Raw genomic sequence first — 15528 nt, 5'->3', positions numbered from 1 at the left:
TACAAATTCTACCAGTTGTGTGGCACCTGACCTATACTTGGTAGACGGTGGTGTGGGAAATATTTGAGGAAAGGATAAGTTGAGATTGGGAATTGAGTTTCTTTTTAGACATGGTCTGTTTGGATTGTCTGTTAAGAGGCAGGTTTCAGTGAGTTCTAGGCTACAATATAACTTTAGTAAGCATAAAGATGGTATTTGAATCCAGTAGATTGAAATGATGAGAAAATATAAGGAGATGGTGTAAAGAGAACAAGGGCATAGGCCGGGTGTGATGGCTTATGCCTGTAATCCCAGAACAGCACTTTGGAGGCCGAGGCGGGTGGATCACGAGGTCAGGAGTTCAAGACCAGCGTTGCCAATATGATAAAACCCTGTCTCCACTAAAAATACAAAAATTAGCTCAGTGTGTTGGCATGCACCTGTAGTCCCAGCTGCTCGAGAGGCTGAGGCAGGAGAAGAACTTAAACTCCAGAGGCGGAGGTTGCAGAGAGTTGAGATTGCACCACTGCACCCCAGACTGGGTGACAGAGCAAGACTCCATCTCAAAAAAAAAAAAAAAATTAGAGAATAGGGCATAATCTTGAGCTCTGAGAAAAGTATTTAAAGGAGGGAGAGGAGCAGGCCAATAAGGGGGGAAAATCCCAGGACTAAGTCATATTGTAGAGACGCATAGTGAGAGTCTTTCAAAAGTGTTGGAGTGATTTGTGGTGCCCATTGCTGCTGTTAAATCAGGTATATTAAGAATTGGATATGGTGGCTGAGCGCATTGGGTCACACCTGTAATCCTAGCACTTTGGGAGGCCAAGGTGGGCGGATCACAAGGTCAGGAGATGAAAATCGTGTTGGCCAACATGGTGAAACCCTGTCTCTAATTGGTTGGGCATGGTGGCATATGCCTGTAGTCCCAGCTACTCGGGAAGCTGAAGCAGGAGAATTGCTTGAAGCAGGGAATCAGAGGTTGCAGTGAGCCCAGGTCGTGCCACTGCACTCCAGCCTGGCGAAAGAGCGAGACTCTGTCTCAAAAAAAAAAAAAAGAATTGGAAACCAGATCATAGTTGAGTGATTAAAAGTGAATTGAAAGGTAAAGAGACAGCCTAGATAGACAACATAAGAAATTTGGCAATGATGGGGAATAAGAAAATGCATAAATAATAGAAGAGAATGTGAAGATAAAGGAAGGTGTTTGGTTGCTTACTTGCTTATTTGTTTGTTAAGATGGCTGTTGCCAGAGTATGATGGTATGCTGATGGAAGTGATCTAGTGAAAAGAAAGGAAGATATGATCAATAAAGGCGAGAAGGAGAACACAAAACTATACCACATCTAGTGTTCTACTGCCTTGTGTACTCCCCAGCCTTACAACAATTATAATTCATTTTGTATTTGCCTTTTGAAATACTATTCCTAGAGCATCTCTGTGAAATTGTACTCTTCCTTTTATAATTTTCTAAATATTCTTTCTCTGTCTTAATTTCAGACAGAAAAGGTAATCTTCTTTCTTATTCCTCCCAAATTTTTTTGTCTGCTTTCTTGCTGTAGAATCCCCTCAGTGATCTTTTGTCCTCACAAAATACTAACTTTTTTTTGTACAATGAGTCCCCAGTCTGTATCTCTAGCCCTGAATTTTTGTATTTAGATTTGTATTTCCCATTGTCTGCTGGGCATTACTATATAAACCTCACCCATGGGTCTGAAATAGTATGTCAGAAGCAAACTTATATTCCCCTGCTTGCCTACTTTGCTAACATTTCTTTTTCTGGAAATGTAATTCTTTTTTGTTTGTTTGTTTTTTGGGAATGTAATTCTTTGTCATTATTGATTTTTTTAAAAATTCAATTAGTTGCCAAAAAGCTATTCCACAGAGTCATTCTGTCTGCACCCTCTTTTCTTGACACTACCCTTTTAGATCTTTGATGTATTTTGTCTGAACTATGGAAGTCGTTTTATTTGTAGTTTCTTCTTTTTGCCTGTGTAACCTTTTTTATACATCTCCGGGTTAGTCTTTATACATAATTGTGGTTCTGATCAAAAACTTTCATTGCATTCTTACTAATCTTCAGATTATGTAAAGATTCTTCTGCCTTGCATTGAGAGCAATCCATATAATGGTCTTGATTATCCTTTCCAGCTATATCCCCTGTTGTTTCCTTTAATAATGCTTCTTAACCTTTACTATATATTCAAATCATCTGAGGAGATTTTATAATGCCTGAACTGTAGAGATTCCAGTTCCCAGTAAGGTGGAATAAATACACTCCACTCTGTTTCTTCTGTGCACCTATAAAACCTAGAGGCCAGTGCGGTGGCCCATGCCTGTAATCCCAGCACTTTGGGAGGCCGAGGCAGGTGGATCGCCTGAAGTCAGAAGTTTGAGACCAGCTTTGTAAATGTGGTGAAACCCCGTCTCTACTAAAGATAAAAAAATTAGCAGGTCATAGTGGCACATGCCTGTAATCCCAGCTACTCTGGAGGCTGAGGCAGGAGAATAGCTTTAGCCCGGGAGGCAGAGGTTGCAGTGAGCCAAGATTGCACCATTACACTCCAGCTTGAGCAACAAGAGTGAAACTTTGTCTCAAAAAAAAAAAAAAAAGAAAGAGAGAGAAAGAAAGAAACCTAGACAGAATGCATGAAGCGGCTTTTTGTTGACTTTAAAAAGTAAATGATAGCAGGTCGATTGTAGACTGGAATTTTAAGTACCACTAAATCATCAGTGAGTTTCTAGTTCTCCAGTTCTGGGTTAAGGAGCAGAAAGGAGGACTTCTAACACTAAAAAACAATAGAGGAAATCCGTAGTTTTCTTTTGTCTTTTTTCTTAGCTCAGTCCCCATGCAATCCTGCAGGGGCTACAATCACATTATCAGCTGGGGCTGCTGAGGTATATCTAAAACTCTGAGAGATGAAAACCTCCTCTACAATTAGGATTGGTTGTCTCAAAATAGTGAGGCAAGTACCTGTTGCTTCTGTTTTTCTGTTGGCTGTTGCTTGGTAATGGACAAAAATTCAGTTGTGTGAAGCATACAGCAGAGCAGAGTAATGAAAGCCCAAGCTTTCTGGCCAGTGAACTGACAAGGGAAACTCCTGGGAACCAGAAATCACAGAGAAACTAGCAACCCCATAAAGTTGTTTATGAACTTCTCTACCCACCCAGGAGTTGTACATATGTGGACGTGGTCCTAAACAGCATATAAAAGTCTTTGAGAACTGAACTAAACTGAGCTAACTGAAACTAGACCACATCTAGTTTCTAGACTTACTACTCAGTGTCTCACACACAGGATAGATCCTAATAGCACTGAAGAGCTTTGAAAAATGAAACGGACACTGAAACAACAATGATAGTAGACTGAATGGATAGCTTGGGATACAACCAGTTTGATGACCTACTAAAAGAAAAATATTAACATTTCCCTTGAAGCTGTAAAATACTGATTCTAAGCAGACTGTTGAAGTTAAATATATTTAATGTCATCCCTAGAGCAACTTCTAAAAAAAACTATTCAAAGAGATAAATTTAAACATGTAAATTAAAATACCAGAAAATCAAATAGCCCAAAAGAAGGCAAAAAAGAAGAGAAATGGAGGAAGTTTTTATGTGGAACAAGCGGGAAACAAATAAAATGATTGACCTAAATCCAGCATAATTAAATTAAATGGTCTTAATATACCAATTAAAAGGCACATTGTCACAATGAATTTAAAAACATGATCTAACTATAAGCTGTATACAAGAAATTCACTTTAAATATAATGATATAGGTAGGTTACAAGGATAGAAAAGTATCATGTAAACACAAAAGAAAGTTTGAGTGGCTGTATTAATATCTGTCAAAATAGATTTTAGTAGGAAGAAAATTATCAGGAATAAAGAAAGACATTACAAATGATAGAAGGGTCAGTCATAAGGAAGCCATAAAATTCCTAAGTGTGCATGCACCTAACAATAAAACCTCAAAATACATGAGTTAAAAACTGACAACTGAAAGCAGCAGACTAAACTGCAAGGATAGTCAAATCTATTCATCTCTTGGTATTAGATAGGACTAGTTGACAGAAAATTAGCAAGGATATTGAACTGAATAACACCATCAGTCATTTGTATCTGATTCACATTTACAGAACATTTCACCCAATAATAAGAAAAATAATACATTATTTCCAAGGATAGGTTTGATCATTCATCAAGATAGAACATATACTAGATCATAAAACATCTTCACAAATTTAAAATAGCTGAGATCCTACAATGCATGTTCTCTGATAATTGAATTAAACTATAAATCAATAAAAGGAAATTTTCCAAGTGGTTGAAAATTAAATGATTTATAAATACATATAAATAATCTGTAAGTCAATGAAGAAGGCTCAAGGAAAAGTAAAAAAAAAATTTTTTTTTTTTTTTTGAGACAGAGACTGGTCTGTTACCTAGGCTAGAGTGCAGTGGTGCAATCTCGGCTCACTGGAACCTCCACTTCCTGAGTTCAAGCAATTCTGCCTCAGCCTCCTAGGTAGCTGGGATTACAGGTGTGCACCACCATGCCCAGCTAATTTGTATTTTTCGTGCAGTTGGGGTTTCACCATGTTGGCCAGGCGGGTCTGAAACTCCTGGCCTCAAGTGATTCACCTTCCTCAGCCTCCCAAAATGGTAGGATTACAGGTTTGAACCACCAGCCTGGCCAGATATTCTTAACTGAACAAAAACGAAAATATATCAAAATTTGCAGGATGGGCCTAGGAGTTCATCAACAACTTTAAAGGGTTGCTGTGCCAGTCTCCTCCCTTTCTCTGGTTTCTGTCATACTTTCTGCATAAACAAATTATGATACATTTTTTCAGTGGACTACTAAGCAGTAAACAGGAAGAACTATTGATACATATAACAACCTGGTTGAATTTCAAAGGCATATTGAATGAAAGAAGCCAACTCAAAGGGTTCTATACTATATGATTTCATTTATAGGACATTCTGGAAAAGACAAAACTTGAGAGGAAGAAAACACATTAGGAATTGCAGTGGTTAATATTGTGAGAAGGTGTGACAATAAAAAGGTAGTATGATGGATTTGTTTCCTTGTGGCAGAACTATTCTGGGTAACCCCTTGTGATAATGGTTATGCAGGTCTATATGTGAAGAGTCATAGAACCATATACCAAAAAGTCAACTTTACTGGATGTTAATTTTACAAATTCATGTTAGAAGTGCATACTGTTAAGATATTCAAATATGGGCTGCCTGGGTTTAGGTATGCTTTTCTAGTTTTTTTCAAAGCTCTGATTTGCAGCCATTACTTTCAAATTTATTGTACTGTGAATATAAACTGTTTGCCATTCCCTAACCAAATGTCATAGTTCCTCATCTTCTTTTGTTTGCCACTGTTATTGCTTCATCGTCCACCTGTTATATTTTTATCTATTCTTCAAACTGTATCTCACCTGTCACCTACTTCTTGAAGCCTTTCCCTGTCATTAACTGTTTTTGTTAACCACTCAGTTATATGTGATTCTCTTTCTTATGAACAACATAAAAGCAATTTTAATCCTGCCTACACAGCCAAATAATCACAGGCGGTCCTTTTGAAGAAATGCAAATTACTGACATCTCAGACTTGCTAAATTGAAATCTTCAGGAGTAGAGTCTATCTGCTTATGTTACTTACCCATTTGCTTGTTTGCATTTTTGTTCTAGGCTCCTCAAGTGATTCTCAGTTACAGTCCACTGCCTTGTACCCCTTATCATGATTGTAACTGAATAGGGTAGACAGATACTTAGCACATAATCATTGTAGGAAATTTATAAAAATAATATATATATCAGGGCAGTCTCATGTAATTTAAGCCTGGTACTTGAACTAAGATCTGAAGGATAAATAAGAATTATTTAAGCCACCTTAAATAGAACAGTGTACTTAAAAGTAGGAATTAAAGGGGTATATTTAGAAATACCGAAAGGATGGGCGTGGAGGTATGCACCTGTAGTGCCAGCCATGTATTAGTCCATTCTTGCATTGCTATAAAGAAATACCTGAGACTGGGTAACTTAAAAGAGGTTGTCCAGGCGTGGTGGCTAACGCCTGTAATCCCAGCACTTTGGGAGGCTGAGGCGGGCGAATCACGAGGTCAGGAGTTCAAGAGCAGCCTGGGCAGCATGGTGAAACCCTGTCTCTACAAAAAAATACAAAAAATTATCTGGGCATCATGGTGCATGCCTGAAATCCCAGCTACTTGGGAGGCTGAGGCAGGAGAATCACTTGAACCCAGGAGGCGGAGGTTGCAGTGAGCCAAGATCGTACCACTGCACTCCAGCTTAGGCAATAGAGTGAGACTGTCTCAAAAAAAAAAAAAAAAAAAAGAGGTTTAATTGGCTCATGATTCTACTGGCTGTACAGAAAGCATATTGGTATCCACTTGGCTCCTGCGGAGGCCTCAGCAAACAGTCATGGCAGAAGGTGAAGGGAGGACAGGCACATCACATGGCCAAAGCAGAAGCAAGAGAGCGAGGGGGGAGGTGCTACACGCTTTTAAATGACCAGATTACACGAGAACTCATTATCACAAGTACAGTACCAGGAGGGATAGTGTTAAATAATTCATGAGGAATCTGCCTGTGTGATCCAGTCACCTTCCCGTAGGTCCCACTTCCAATACTGGGGATTACATTTAGATATGAAACTTGGGTAGGGACACATATTTAACGTATATCAATAAATAATCATTTAAGCCAAAGATTCAAGACAAATGGACCTTGCAATAGCATACACAAAAGTAGAAAGGAAGAGGCCATATTTAGAAATACTGAAAGAATGGGTGTGGTGTATGTGCCTGTAGTGCCAGCCACTAAGGAGGCAGAGTCAGGAGGATTGCCTGAGCCTGGAAGCTGGAGGCCACATTGAGCTGTAATAGACAGTCCTAGACTTAGAAATTAGCTACACACACAAAAAGGGAAGCTTAAGTTCCCAAGTTCTAGTTTTTCACTTTAGAACACCTGTGGAATGATTAATTATGTAAGATTCATTAACAAGTATTTAATGCTCATAAGTATTCTTTTCTGCATGGAATAGTATACTGTGGTCAACTGGTAGCTGTTCATAAGAGCTGATTGTTACATTTTGGGGAATTTTACAAATTGAGTGTTAAAGTCATTAAAAATTAAATTATATAAACTTGTAATTAAATTATTTAAAACATAATGCTCAAAACTCATTACTTCCTAATTATTTTACATTTTATTATGTATGCTCTTGAGGCTCTTCACCTTTCTTGTATGGTGGAAATACTATATATATAATTGTGTGCTATCACACATTTTTCATCAATTCCACAGTCAGTGACATGTTGGTAGCTTGAAATCAACTACAGTGGGAGTATTTATCCTGTGGAAATCGTCAGACTGTATAAATCAGGGCTGATTAAAAATTTTTTTGCATACTACTACATGAAACCAGTATCTACTAATTGGAATCCAAGTTAAAATAAAAATATTTTGTCAAAGAAACAGATTAAAAATAAAGACATGGTATAGTTGAAATAACATTGTTAATATCACCTTTAGGCTAATTGATGAGTTACATAGATGTTTTCTGGCTAAATTATCAATCTAACCACAATACGTAAAATCTTTTTCTGGGGAGAGTGGGGGTGGTAATGTGTAATCAGGTTCTAAATCATTTACAGAGGAACTTGTAGAATGTAACTCAGATGTTAAATTAGGGACTTCCTTACAGTTTTCTCTATTTCAGTTTTCATTTTCCTTAAGAGAGCATGTATCTAAAATACTGAGTTCTATAAAGTATAGCAGAATGAAAGCAAGCATAAAACTTTTTAATACCTTATAACCTAGACTATATAAGAGAACTAAAAGCTTATTGTCCAATATACTTATCACCAGTAAGATTTAAGGTAACAGGGTAGAAAATTTGGTCATGCCGGAATCTCCCAAAAAACCGTATTTTCGATTAGTTGTACTTAGGAAAAAAAAATGTTGAAAGATTGAGGGGTCATTTTGCAGGTTTAATAGAACACATCAAAATACTTAGACATCTACTAGATATGCAAAATTACATCTTCATATTTTAAGTACTAGAGTAAGTTACTGGGGGGAGCGAATATCTTTCCTAATTTTATCCAGAATGGTTTTGATAAAATGAATTCCTTCATCCCAGTAAATCTCATTAATTCAGTGGTAAGCTTTTAAGAGGTTATTGTCACTGGTTTGAACTTCTTATGCTTTAATTGGTTTTGATCTTCCATAGTGCGTTTGCATCTCTTCCAAAGCACAAACCTGGTTTCTGGTCAAATGTAGCTGCAGCTGTCGGTTCTCGATCTGCTGAAGAATGCCAGAGGAAATACATGGAAAATCCCAGAGGAAAACGATCCCAGAAACATGTCACTAAGAAAAAGCCAGTGAATTCCAAAGAACAAAACGGTAATCTTTGTAGTAGTTTTTTCCTAGTGCTCAGTGTTGATGTCTGATCACTGAAATCAGATGTATTTTATATTTATCCATGAATATTGTTTATAGGTATATGTTCTTAAAATAGTAAAGCTAGAAAGAACTTCAGAAATCATCTGTTTAATTTTTAATTCTTACCTAGGTTGCTACTTTCATTGGTAGTAGTATAGTAGCCTTGTGCTTTGAGTTTTAGGAATTCTGCAGTTGGATCCAGAGATTTCAATATCTGAATTATTGTTCTAAGGATTTAATTAAAAAAGCCACTTGGGTCAGATTCCCCAAGTAATTTATGAGAAAGCTCAGAAAAAATGTCATAGTCCCAGGATTATATACTCCTGTTCATGATTACAAGTAAAAGGTGTATTATGCTAGAGAATTTCTATCATAAGCATTAGTGAGCACCCAGTATGCCTGTTGTAATTCAGTAAAGTTTATATATTTTAGCAAAATCAAATTAGGCATAGTATCATGTGGGCTAATCATATTGCACAAATCTCAGATCCCAGTGTAGAAATAATCATTTGTTCTATAGGAGACTTGTAAAATAACAGGTTAAGTTTTCTTTTTTTTTTTTTCTTCTTTCTTTATACTTTTTATAGAGACAGGGTCTCCCTATATTGCCCAGGCAGGTCTCGAACTCCTGGGCTCAAGCATTCCTCCTGCCTTGGCCTTCCAAAGTGCTGGGGTTACAGGCACGAGCCACTGAGCCCAGCCGAGGCTGAGTGTTTTTCTTTTTTAACATGAATGCACAATTTAGACCTTGCAAAGGCTGTTAACTTTATAGAGCAGTTACTATAAATAACCAAATCTTTATCAAAATGTTTTGCTACTCAAGGCAAGAGAGGCGATGCTGATCAGAAACAAACTATTAAGATAACTGCCAAAGTGGGAACTCTTAAAAGGAAGCAACAGATGAGGGATTTTCTGGAACAGTTGCCAAAAGATGACCATGATGATTTTTTCAGTACAACACCTTTACAACATCAAAGAATACTGGTAAGAGGCATGAAATCATTGTTTTCTTTATCTGTATTGACTTTTGTGTCTTTCATTTTTTTTGTATGGTTAATGTTCATCACTAATAGGCCAAGGATCAGTAGCTTCCCTAGACATGATTGTAGTCTTATGGCAAATGATCTGCTGATACATGCCATTCTTACTCGTTTCCAAAGTCTGCAGTTTCGTTGTTGGTTCAAAGGTAATGTTTATAGAATCAAACAGTAAAGTAAACCTAGAAATAGGCCAAACATATATATTTAAAGTTTAATATACTACCAAGCAAACTTTTTTTAAAGGTGATGAAAGATTATTATCTACTGTGTAGTAATTGAAAGAAGGGATTGATAGTAGCACAGTATTGAAAGATTTGAATGTATGAAAGAATTTTTGTATATGAAGAGTAGCATTAACTAAATATTCACAGCAAATGCAACCAAGCTAATATCTGTAATACTAAGAACTCATTCAAATGTTACTGGAATAACAAAAAGTACCAGGATCATAGCAAAAGTGTGACTAAGAACAAATTCAAAAGGCTGAATAAACAGCTGGGGAAGTCATTTTATCTAGTAATCCAAGAAAGTAAAATGAATTATATGTATACTTTCTAAATTATAGAATCTTTAAGAAAAAGTTAAAATATCCACTGCTAACAGAAGCAATGGTGATACTGATACAGTCATACATCAGTGGGTATACAAATTGAATCATACCTTTTAGTAAGAAAGCATTATGGCAATATATTATAAAAAGCCATAAAGATTTATTCTATTCTTGAGAGTTAGTCTAAGAAATCCAAAAGCCCAAAATCTTTGCAAAGATATTTATTGCAGTTTTATCTTTACAGCAAAAAACTGGAAAACAATCTGTATGTCCAATAAAGATGTTTTTCATAAACACAGTGAAATACAATACAGATATTAAATATACATTTAAGACTTTCTAGAATTTAAATATAAATGTTAAGAATATTAAGATTTAAGTAATGCAAAAATGTGTGGATAATAGACAACTGGACTATGGAGAATAAAAATTCAAATAGTTGTGTTAGTTAGCTGGACATAAACGTAATTTTTTCATCTACCAATTTCTTGTCATTAAATCATCTTCAATTTAAAAAGGCTACACTATGCTTTACAGAGTTTAGTAACATCATTAGCTGGGCCCCCCTTTTGCTTATACAAGTTACAGAGGGAAGTCTTTTAAGAGAGCCATCAGAGGCCCTGACAATGTTTTCTTCACAACACTATGGTCCACTAGGGGTTGTACCCTTTATATTATCCCACCATCATTTCAGGTTCTATATATGTAGATTTTAGCCTAAATCCAATAGTAGCATCATAAAGAACAGAACTAAAGTAGAAATAGACAGCAACAAATTATCTCATTTTCTATGATATAGTTTTAACACAGCTTGAGTCCCTACTAAGTGCTAAGTATAATAGTAAGTGAATTATAGTTTTATTTTGTTCTGTTGATATGAAGGGATAGCAAACTGTGGCCCTGTGGACCAAATCCAGCCTACCACCTTTTTTTGTTAACAAAATTTTATTGGAACACAGCCATGCCCATTTGTTTGCATATTGTCTATGGCTACTTCCATGCTACAGTGCAGAGTTGAGTAGTTAGGACAGAGATTGGACTACAAAACCTAAAATATTTATTGTCTGATTCTTTACAGAAAACATTTGCTGACCTCTGGTCTACATAACCTTTAGAAGTAGGTGTTATTATCTCGGTTTTACACAAGATAAGTCTTTAAAGGCTAAGGCTCTGTCCTTGTTCCAAGGTGAGTAGGTATATGCAGACCTATCCCCAAAGGCTAAGGGAACTGAGAGGCTGAAGAAAGAGGCTGACAAATTCAGTTTCTCAGAGAAAAACATTTAATGGAGAGCTGCAAATACAAGCTATATCTCAGGTGGCTTCAGAATGCTGGATCCCTGCACTGTTACCCACAGACTCAGGGCTTAAATACCATAGTTGAAATGGGTGAGTTCCTCTTTTCTCAAGGTATAAAAATAACTTGGGATTCCTAGGCCTGTCAGATAGTGACATGCTTAACTTAGCATGGATTAGGAATCTTGTAAAGGAACCTGTGTAGTCAAAATACCAGACCAGTCTTTCCAAGGGGCTTTTTAACAGCTCTATAAAGCTAAACTCAATTTCTCAAAGCAGTATGGTCATATTTGAAAATAGGCCATTTCAGTCAAAGCCGGCGTATAAAATAACCCATGTCTCCAATGTGTCCTAGTACAAAGGAAAACATATTCTTATTGAAAATCACTATATTGCTACAAAATAAAAATATGTAACAGTTTCCAGATTTTGGAGAACTCAGAAAGGTAAATTTTGCTTGTAAAATATACTTTACTCGGCCGGGCGCGGTGGCTCAAGCCTGTAATCCCAGCACTTTGGGAGGCCGAGGCGGGTGGATCACGAGGTCAAGAGATCGAGACCATCCTGGTCAACATGGTGAAACCCCGTCTCTACTAATACAAAAAATTAGCTGGGCACGGTGGCGCGTGCCTGTAATCCCAGCTACTCAGGAGGCTGAGGCAGGAGAATTGCCTGAACCCAGGAGGCGGAGATTGCGGTGAGCCGAGATCGCGCCATTGCGCTCCAGCCTGGGTATCAAGAGTGAAACTCCGTCTCAAAAAAAAAAAAAAAAAAAAAAAATATACTTTACTCAATTCCTGTAAGCTCTAAATAGCTTAAAAGAAAAAAAGGTGTTCTTGACTCTTCTTTAATCAGAGTAGCAGCCTTCAAAACAAGGTTTGGACAACATGTTGGAATTGCCATCTACAAACCAAGCAGTTGTTAATCATGTGAGAGCTGTTTATTAGGTACTGTGGAATCCAGCAGCTCATCACACAGTTCCAGAGTCAGTCTTAGTGGAAAAAAGGCTCGCTGCTCATACTGCCTCATACTCTCCTAGTAGCATGACCCTGTAGAAATTGTTTCCATTGCAATATGGCATGCTTCCAGGCACTGCTGTTCCCATTACAGTGTTTCTCTGACATCACCTCACACAGCATAGGTATTTCAAGTGTCAGGATCATTTTATATCCTTCAGTCATAGGGATAGCTTCAGTTAATAACTCATAGCAAGGCAGTAAAAGTCCCTCAAGTGAAATTCTCCAGTCTAAAGTCCCAGTAGTCTCTGCTGGGAGGTACTCACGGACTTTTGCCGTAAGCCCCAGTGAGTTTTCCACAAAGGGCTATCAAGTGATGAATTTATCCCTACCAGTACTGCAGCTTCTTCTGTATACTCTGTGGGCTCAGGCAGTCTTAACTGGTTCCCATTTAGCATGTCCAATTAATATTGCTCGAAGAGCAGATTTACATATTTTCTCTTTTACAGGCTGAGGTAGGGAAAACAATCACCAATGAGATACAATGTTTGTTTCCATAAAACATTTAGGTAAAGGGGACACAACTACTTTACATAAAACTTGTATAAACAGAATATAACTTTCATAATCCTGTCAACCCTTACATTTTATGTTCTAGTCCCAGGAACTTTGCTTTTCCACCCCTAGGCCATTTTGCACTTTCTTGTGAAAAAGGTTTTAGGTTCCTAGCCGGTGGTTGAGCCAAGTGACTTGATCCCTTCTCCCAGTCTTAATTAGTCTAACCATTGACCCAGGCAATTACAGGTGGGGTTTCTCATTGTAATCTTTACTTTCTGACTTTTAAATTTTCTCCAAATTTGGGAAAATACAGTATACTGATGTGGAACTTCTTTTAATATTGAGGGACCAGCAGGGACTCCCTTTGGTCCACCCAACCATTTGGTCCACCCAACCTTAGATGGTGGTGTAATTAAGACATTTTTATTTATTTTTTATTTTTGAGACAGATTCTTGCTCTGTTGCCCAGGCTGGAGTGCAATGGCATGATCTTGGCTCACTGCAACCTCTGCCTCCTGGGTCTAAGTGACTTTCCTGTCTCAGCCTTGCAAGTAGCCTGGGATTACAGGCATGTGCTACCACGCCGGGCTACTTTTTTGTTTCTGTTGAGATGGAGTTTGCTATTTTTGCCCAGGCCGGAATGCACTGGCACGATCTCAGCTCACTGCAACCTCCACCTCCTAGGTTCAAGCAGTTTTCCTGCCTTAGCCTTCCAAGTAGCTAGAATTACAGGTACGTGCCACCATGCCCCACTAATTTTTGTGTCTTTAGTAGAGATGGGGTTTCACCATGTTGGCCAGGCTGGTCGTGAACTCCTGACCTCAAGTGATGATTTCCCTGTCTCAGCCTCCTAAAGTGCTGGGATTATAGGCGTGAGCCACTGTGCCTGGCCTAAACATCTTTTCAAAAATGAATATAATCCCGTTTCAATTCTTAGTTTTTTTAAAAATAATTATCAAAATTTTTTAAAAAGAGAATTTGACCAAGGAAACATAAAGCAGAAGGAGAAACCAAGGCAAGTTTTAGTGCAGGAATGGAAGTTTATTTAAAAACTTTAGAGCAGAAACAAAAGGAAGGAAAGTACTCTCAGAAGAGGACCAAGCAGGTGACTTGAAGGACAAGTGCGTGGTTTAACCTTGTGAGTTGGAGGTCTACACGTTGGCATGCTTCTGGAGGTCTTGTGTTTCTTCTCCCGATTCTAACCTTGAGGTGGGCTGTCGGCATCCCTAGTGGCCTGCTAGCACTTGAGAGTGTGCTTACCGGATTTGTACGCAGGCTCACTTGAGGTTTTCTTCCCTTATCAACAGAGTGTCCCTAGAAAGTTATGTACCAGTTCAACTCCTCCCTTTTCCCTCTTAATGCACATGCTTGAGCCCACTTGCCAAGCTCCTGAGATCTTATCAGGAAGCTGCTGATCACCAGTTTTGGGTGTTTTATTTATTGGGAGATTGCCTTTCCCCTGGTGCTGGCTGCAATTATTTATTATTTTAGAGACACAGTTAATAACAGCTTGACCATGGGATGGTTGCCTAACATTCCTGGTGAGGGGTGGGGAGCCCCGCTTATTTCCTGCTTATGCCTGACTAGCTTACCTGCTGTAACAGTCCCACCTCGACAAGTCACCAGTCAAAGTTAGATGTTTCTAGCTGGAGAGAGCTAAGGCCCAGGGGAGTTTAGGCTGTAGGTGGCTTGTTTCCAAAGTAGTCAGGAGGATGGAGCTGGGAGAAATAGAAAAGATGAGGAGAGAGAGAGATTAGGGGCCATACACATGGACAAACAAATGGTGCACCACCTCCAAACAAATACCCAGTTAAGGGGGGCTGGGTAGAGTTCCAAACTCCTTGCCTTGGTTTCAAATGGCCCTCCCCAGGGGACTGAGTCCAATGCCAGCAAAGTCCTGAGGGTGCCACAAATATAAATGCATAAAAATGGCCAAATGGTGACACTAACAGCTAAGTCTAAACAGAGCAGAGCCCCAGCAACATCCTAAAAGAGGCAGAGGGAGGTTGGGTGTGTAAGGTTTGTTCTCGCCGAGTTTAAAATGGAAGAAACTGAGGCCAGCACAAGAAAATTCAATGCGAAGGAATTTATTTAGGCTCCCGGACGAGGTTCTGCAGTCCGACAGGAGGGGCCAGAGAAGTTGCGCGGACTCCTCTTAGACATGGGGCTTTATAGGGAGTGGAGGCGTTTGATTGATTGTGCCCAAGGTGAGTGGGACCCGGATGGGACAAAATGATAGGCAGGGAGTGGGGCCCAGATGGGACAAAATGCTATTGGGTAGGTCCTGGCGGGGCTTTTTTTTTCGGGCTCCCGGTGGGGTGAGGTGTGTCCGGGCACCCGGCAAGGGAAGGAGGTGTGTGCGCGAGCTCCCGGTGAGGGAGAGGGGTGTGTCCGAGCTCCCGGCGAGGGAGGGGGATGTGTCCAAGTTCCCGGCGAGGGAAGGGGGGAGCGTCCGAGCTCCCGGCGAGGGAGGGGGATGTGTCCGAGTTCCTGGCGAGGGAAGGGGGGAGCGTCCGAGTTCCCGGCAAAGGAAGGGGTGAGCGTCCGAGCTCCTGGCGGGGTGGAGGGTGTGTGCGTTCATGCTCCCGGCAAGGCAACCGGCCATACATTCCGACCTTTTGGTGAGAGATAGAGGGCGCCGCTCTTCCTGACTACTTCCTGCTGAATAGGGGCG

At 39.2% G+C, this 15528-nt stretch overlaps 1 protein-coding gene across 2 annotated transcripts in view; it reads left to right on the top strand.

The window, feature by feature from the left end:
* The window catches only part of MIS18BP1 (MIS18 binding protein 1), a 61685-nt gene that overhangs the window by 33883 nt on the left and 12274 nt on the right, over window positions 1-15528 (top strand). For both annotated transcript variants that reach the window (XM_064365838.1, XM_064365837.1), the window contains 2 exons: window positions 8246-8418; window positions 9281-9441. In XM_064365838.1, coding sequence (XP_064221908.1) covers window positions 8246-8418; window positions 9281-9441 — 334 coding nt within the window. The remainder of the gene's footprint in view (window positions 1-8245; window positions 8419-9280; window positions 9442-15528) is intronic.

Source organism: Aotus nancymaae, unplaced genomic scaffold, assembly GCF_030222135.1.
Source record: "Aotus nancymaae isolate 86718 unplaced genomic scaffold, 86718_ANA_hifiasm-v0.15.2.pri h1tg000062l, whole genome shotgun sequence".
In the NCBI taxonomy this organism is placed as follows: Eukaryota; Metazoa; Chordata; class Mammalia; order Primates; family Aotidae; genus Aotus; species Aotus nancymaae.
Note: the sequence above shows the minus strand (reverse complement) of the source record. Positions and strands in the feature narration are given on the sequence as shown.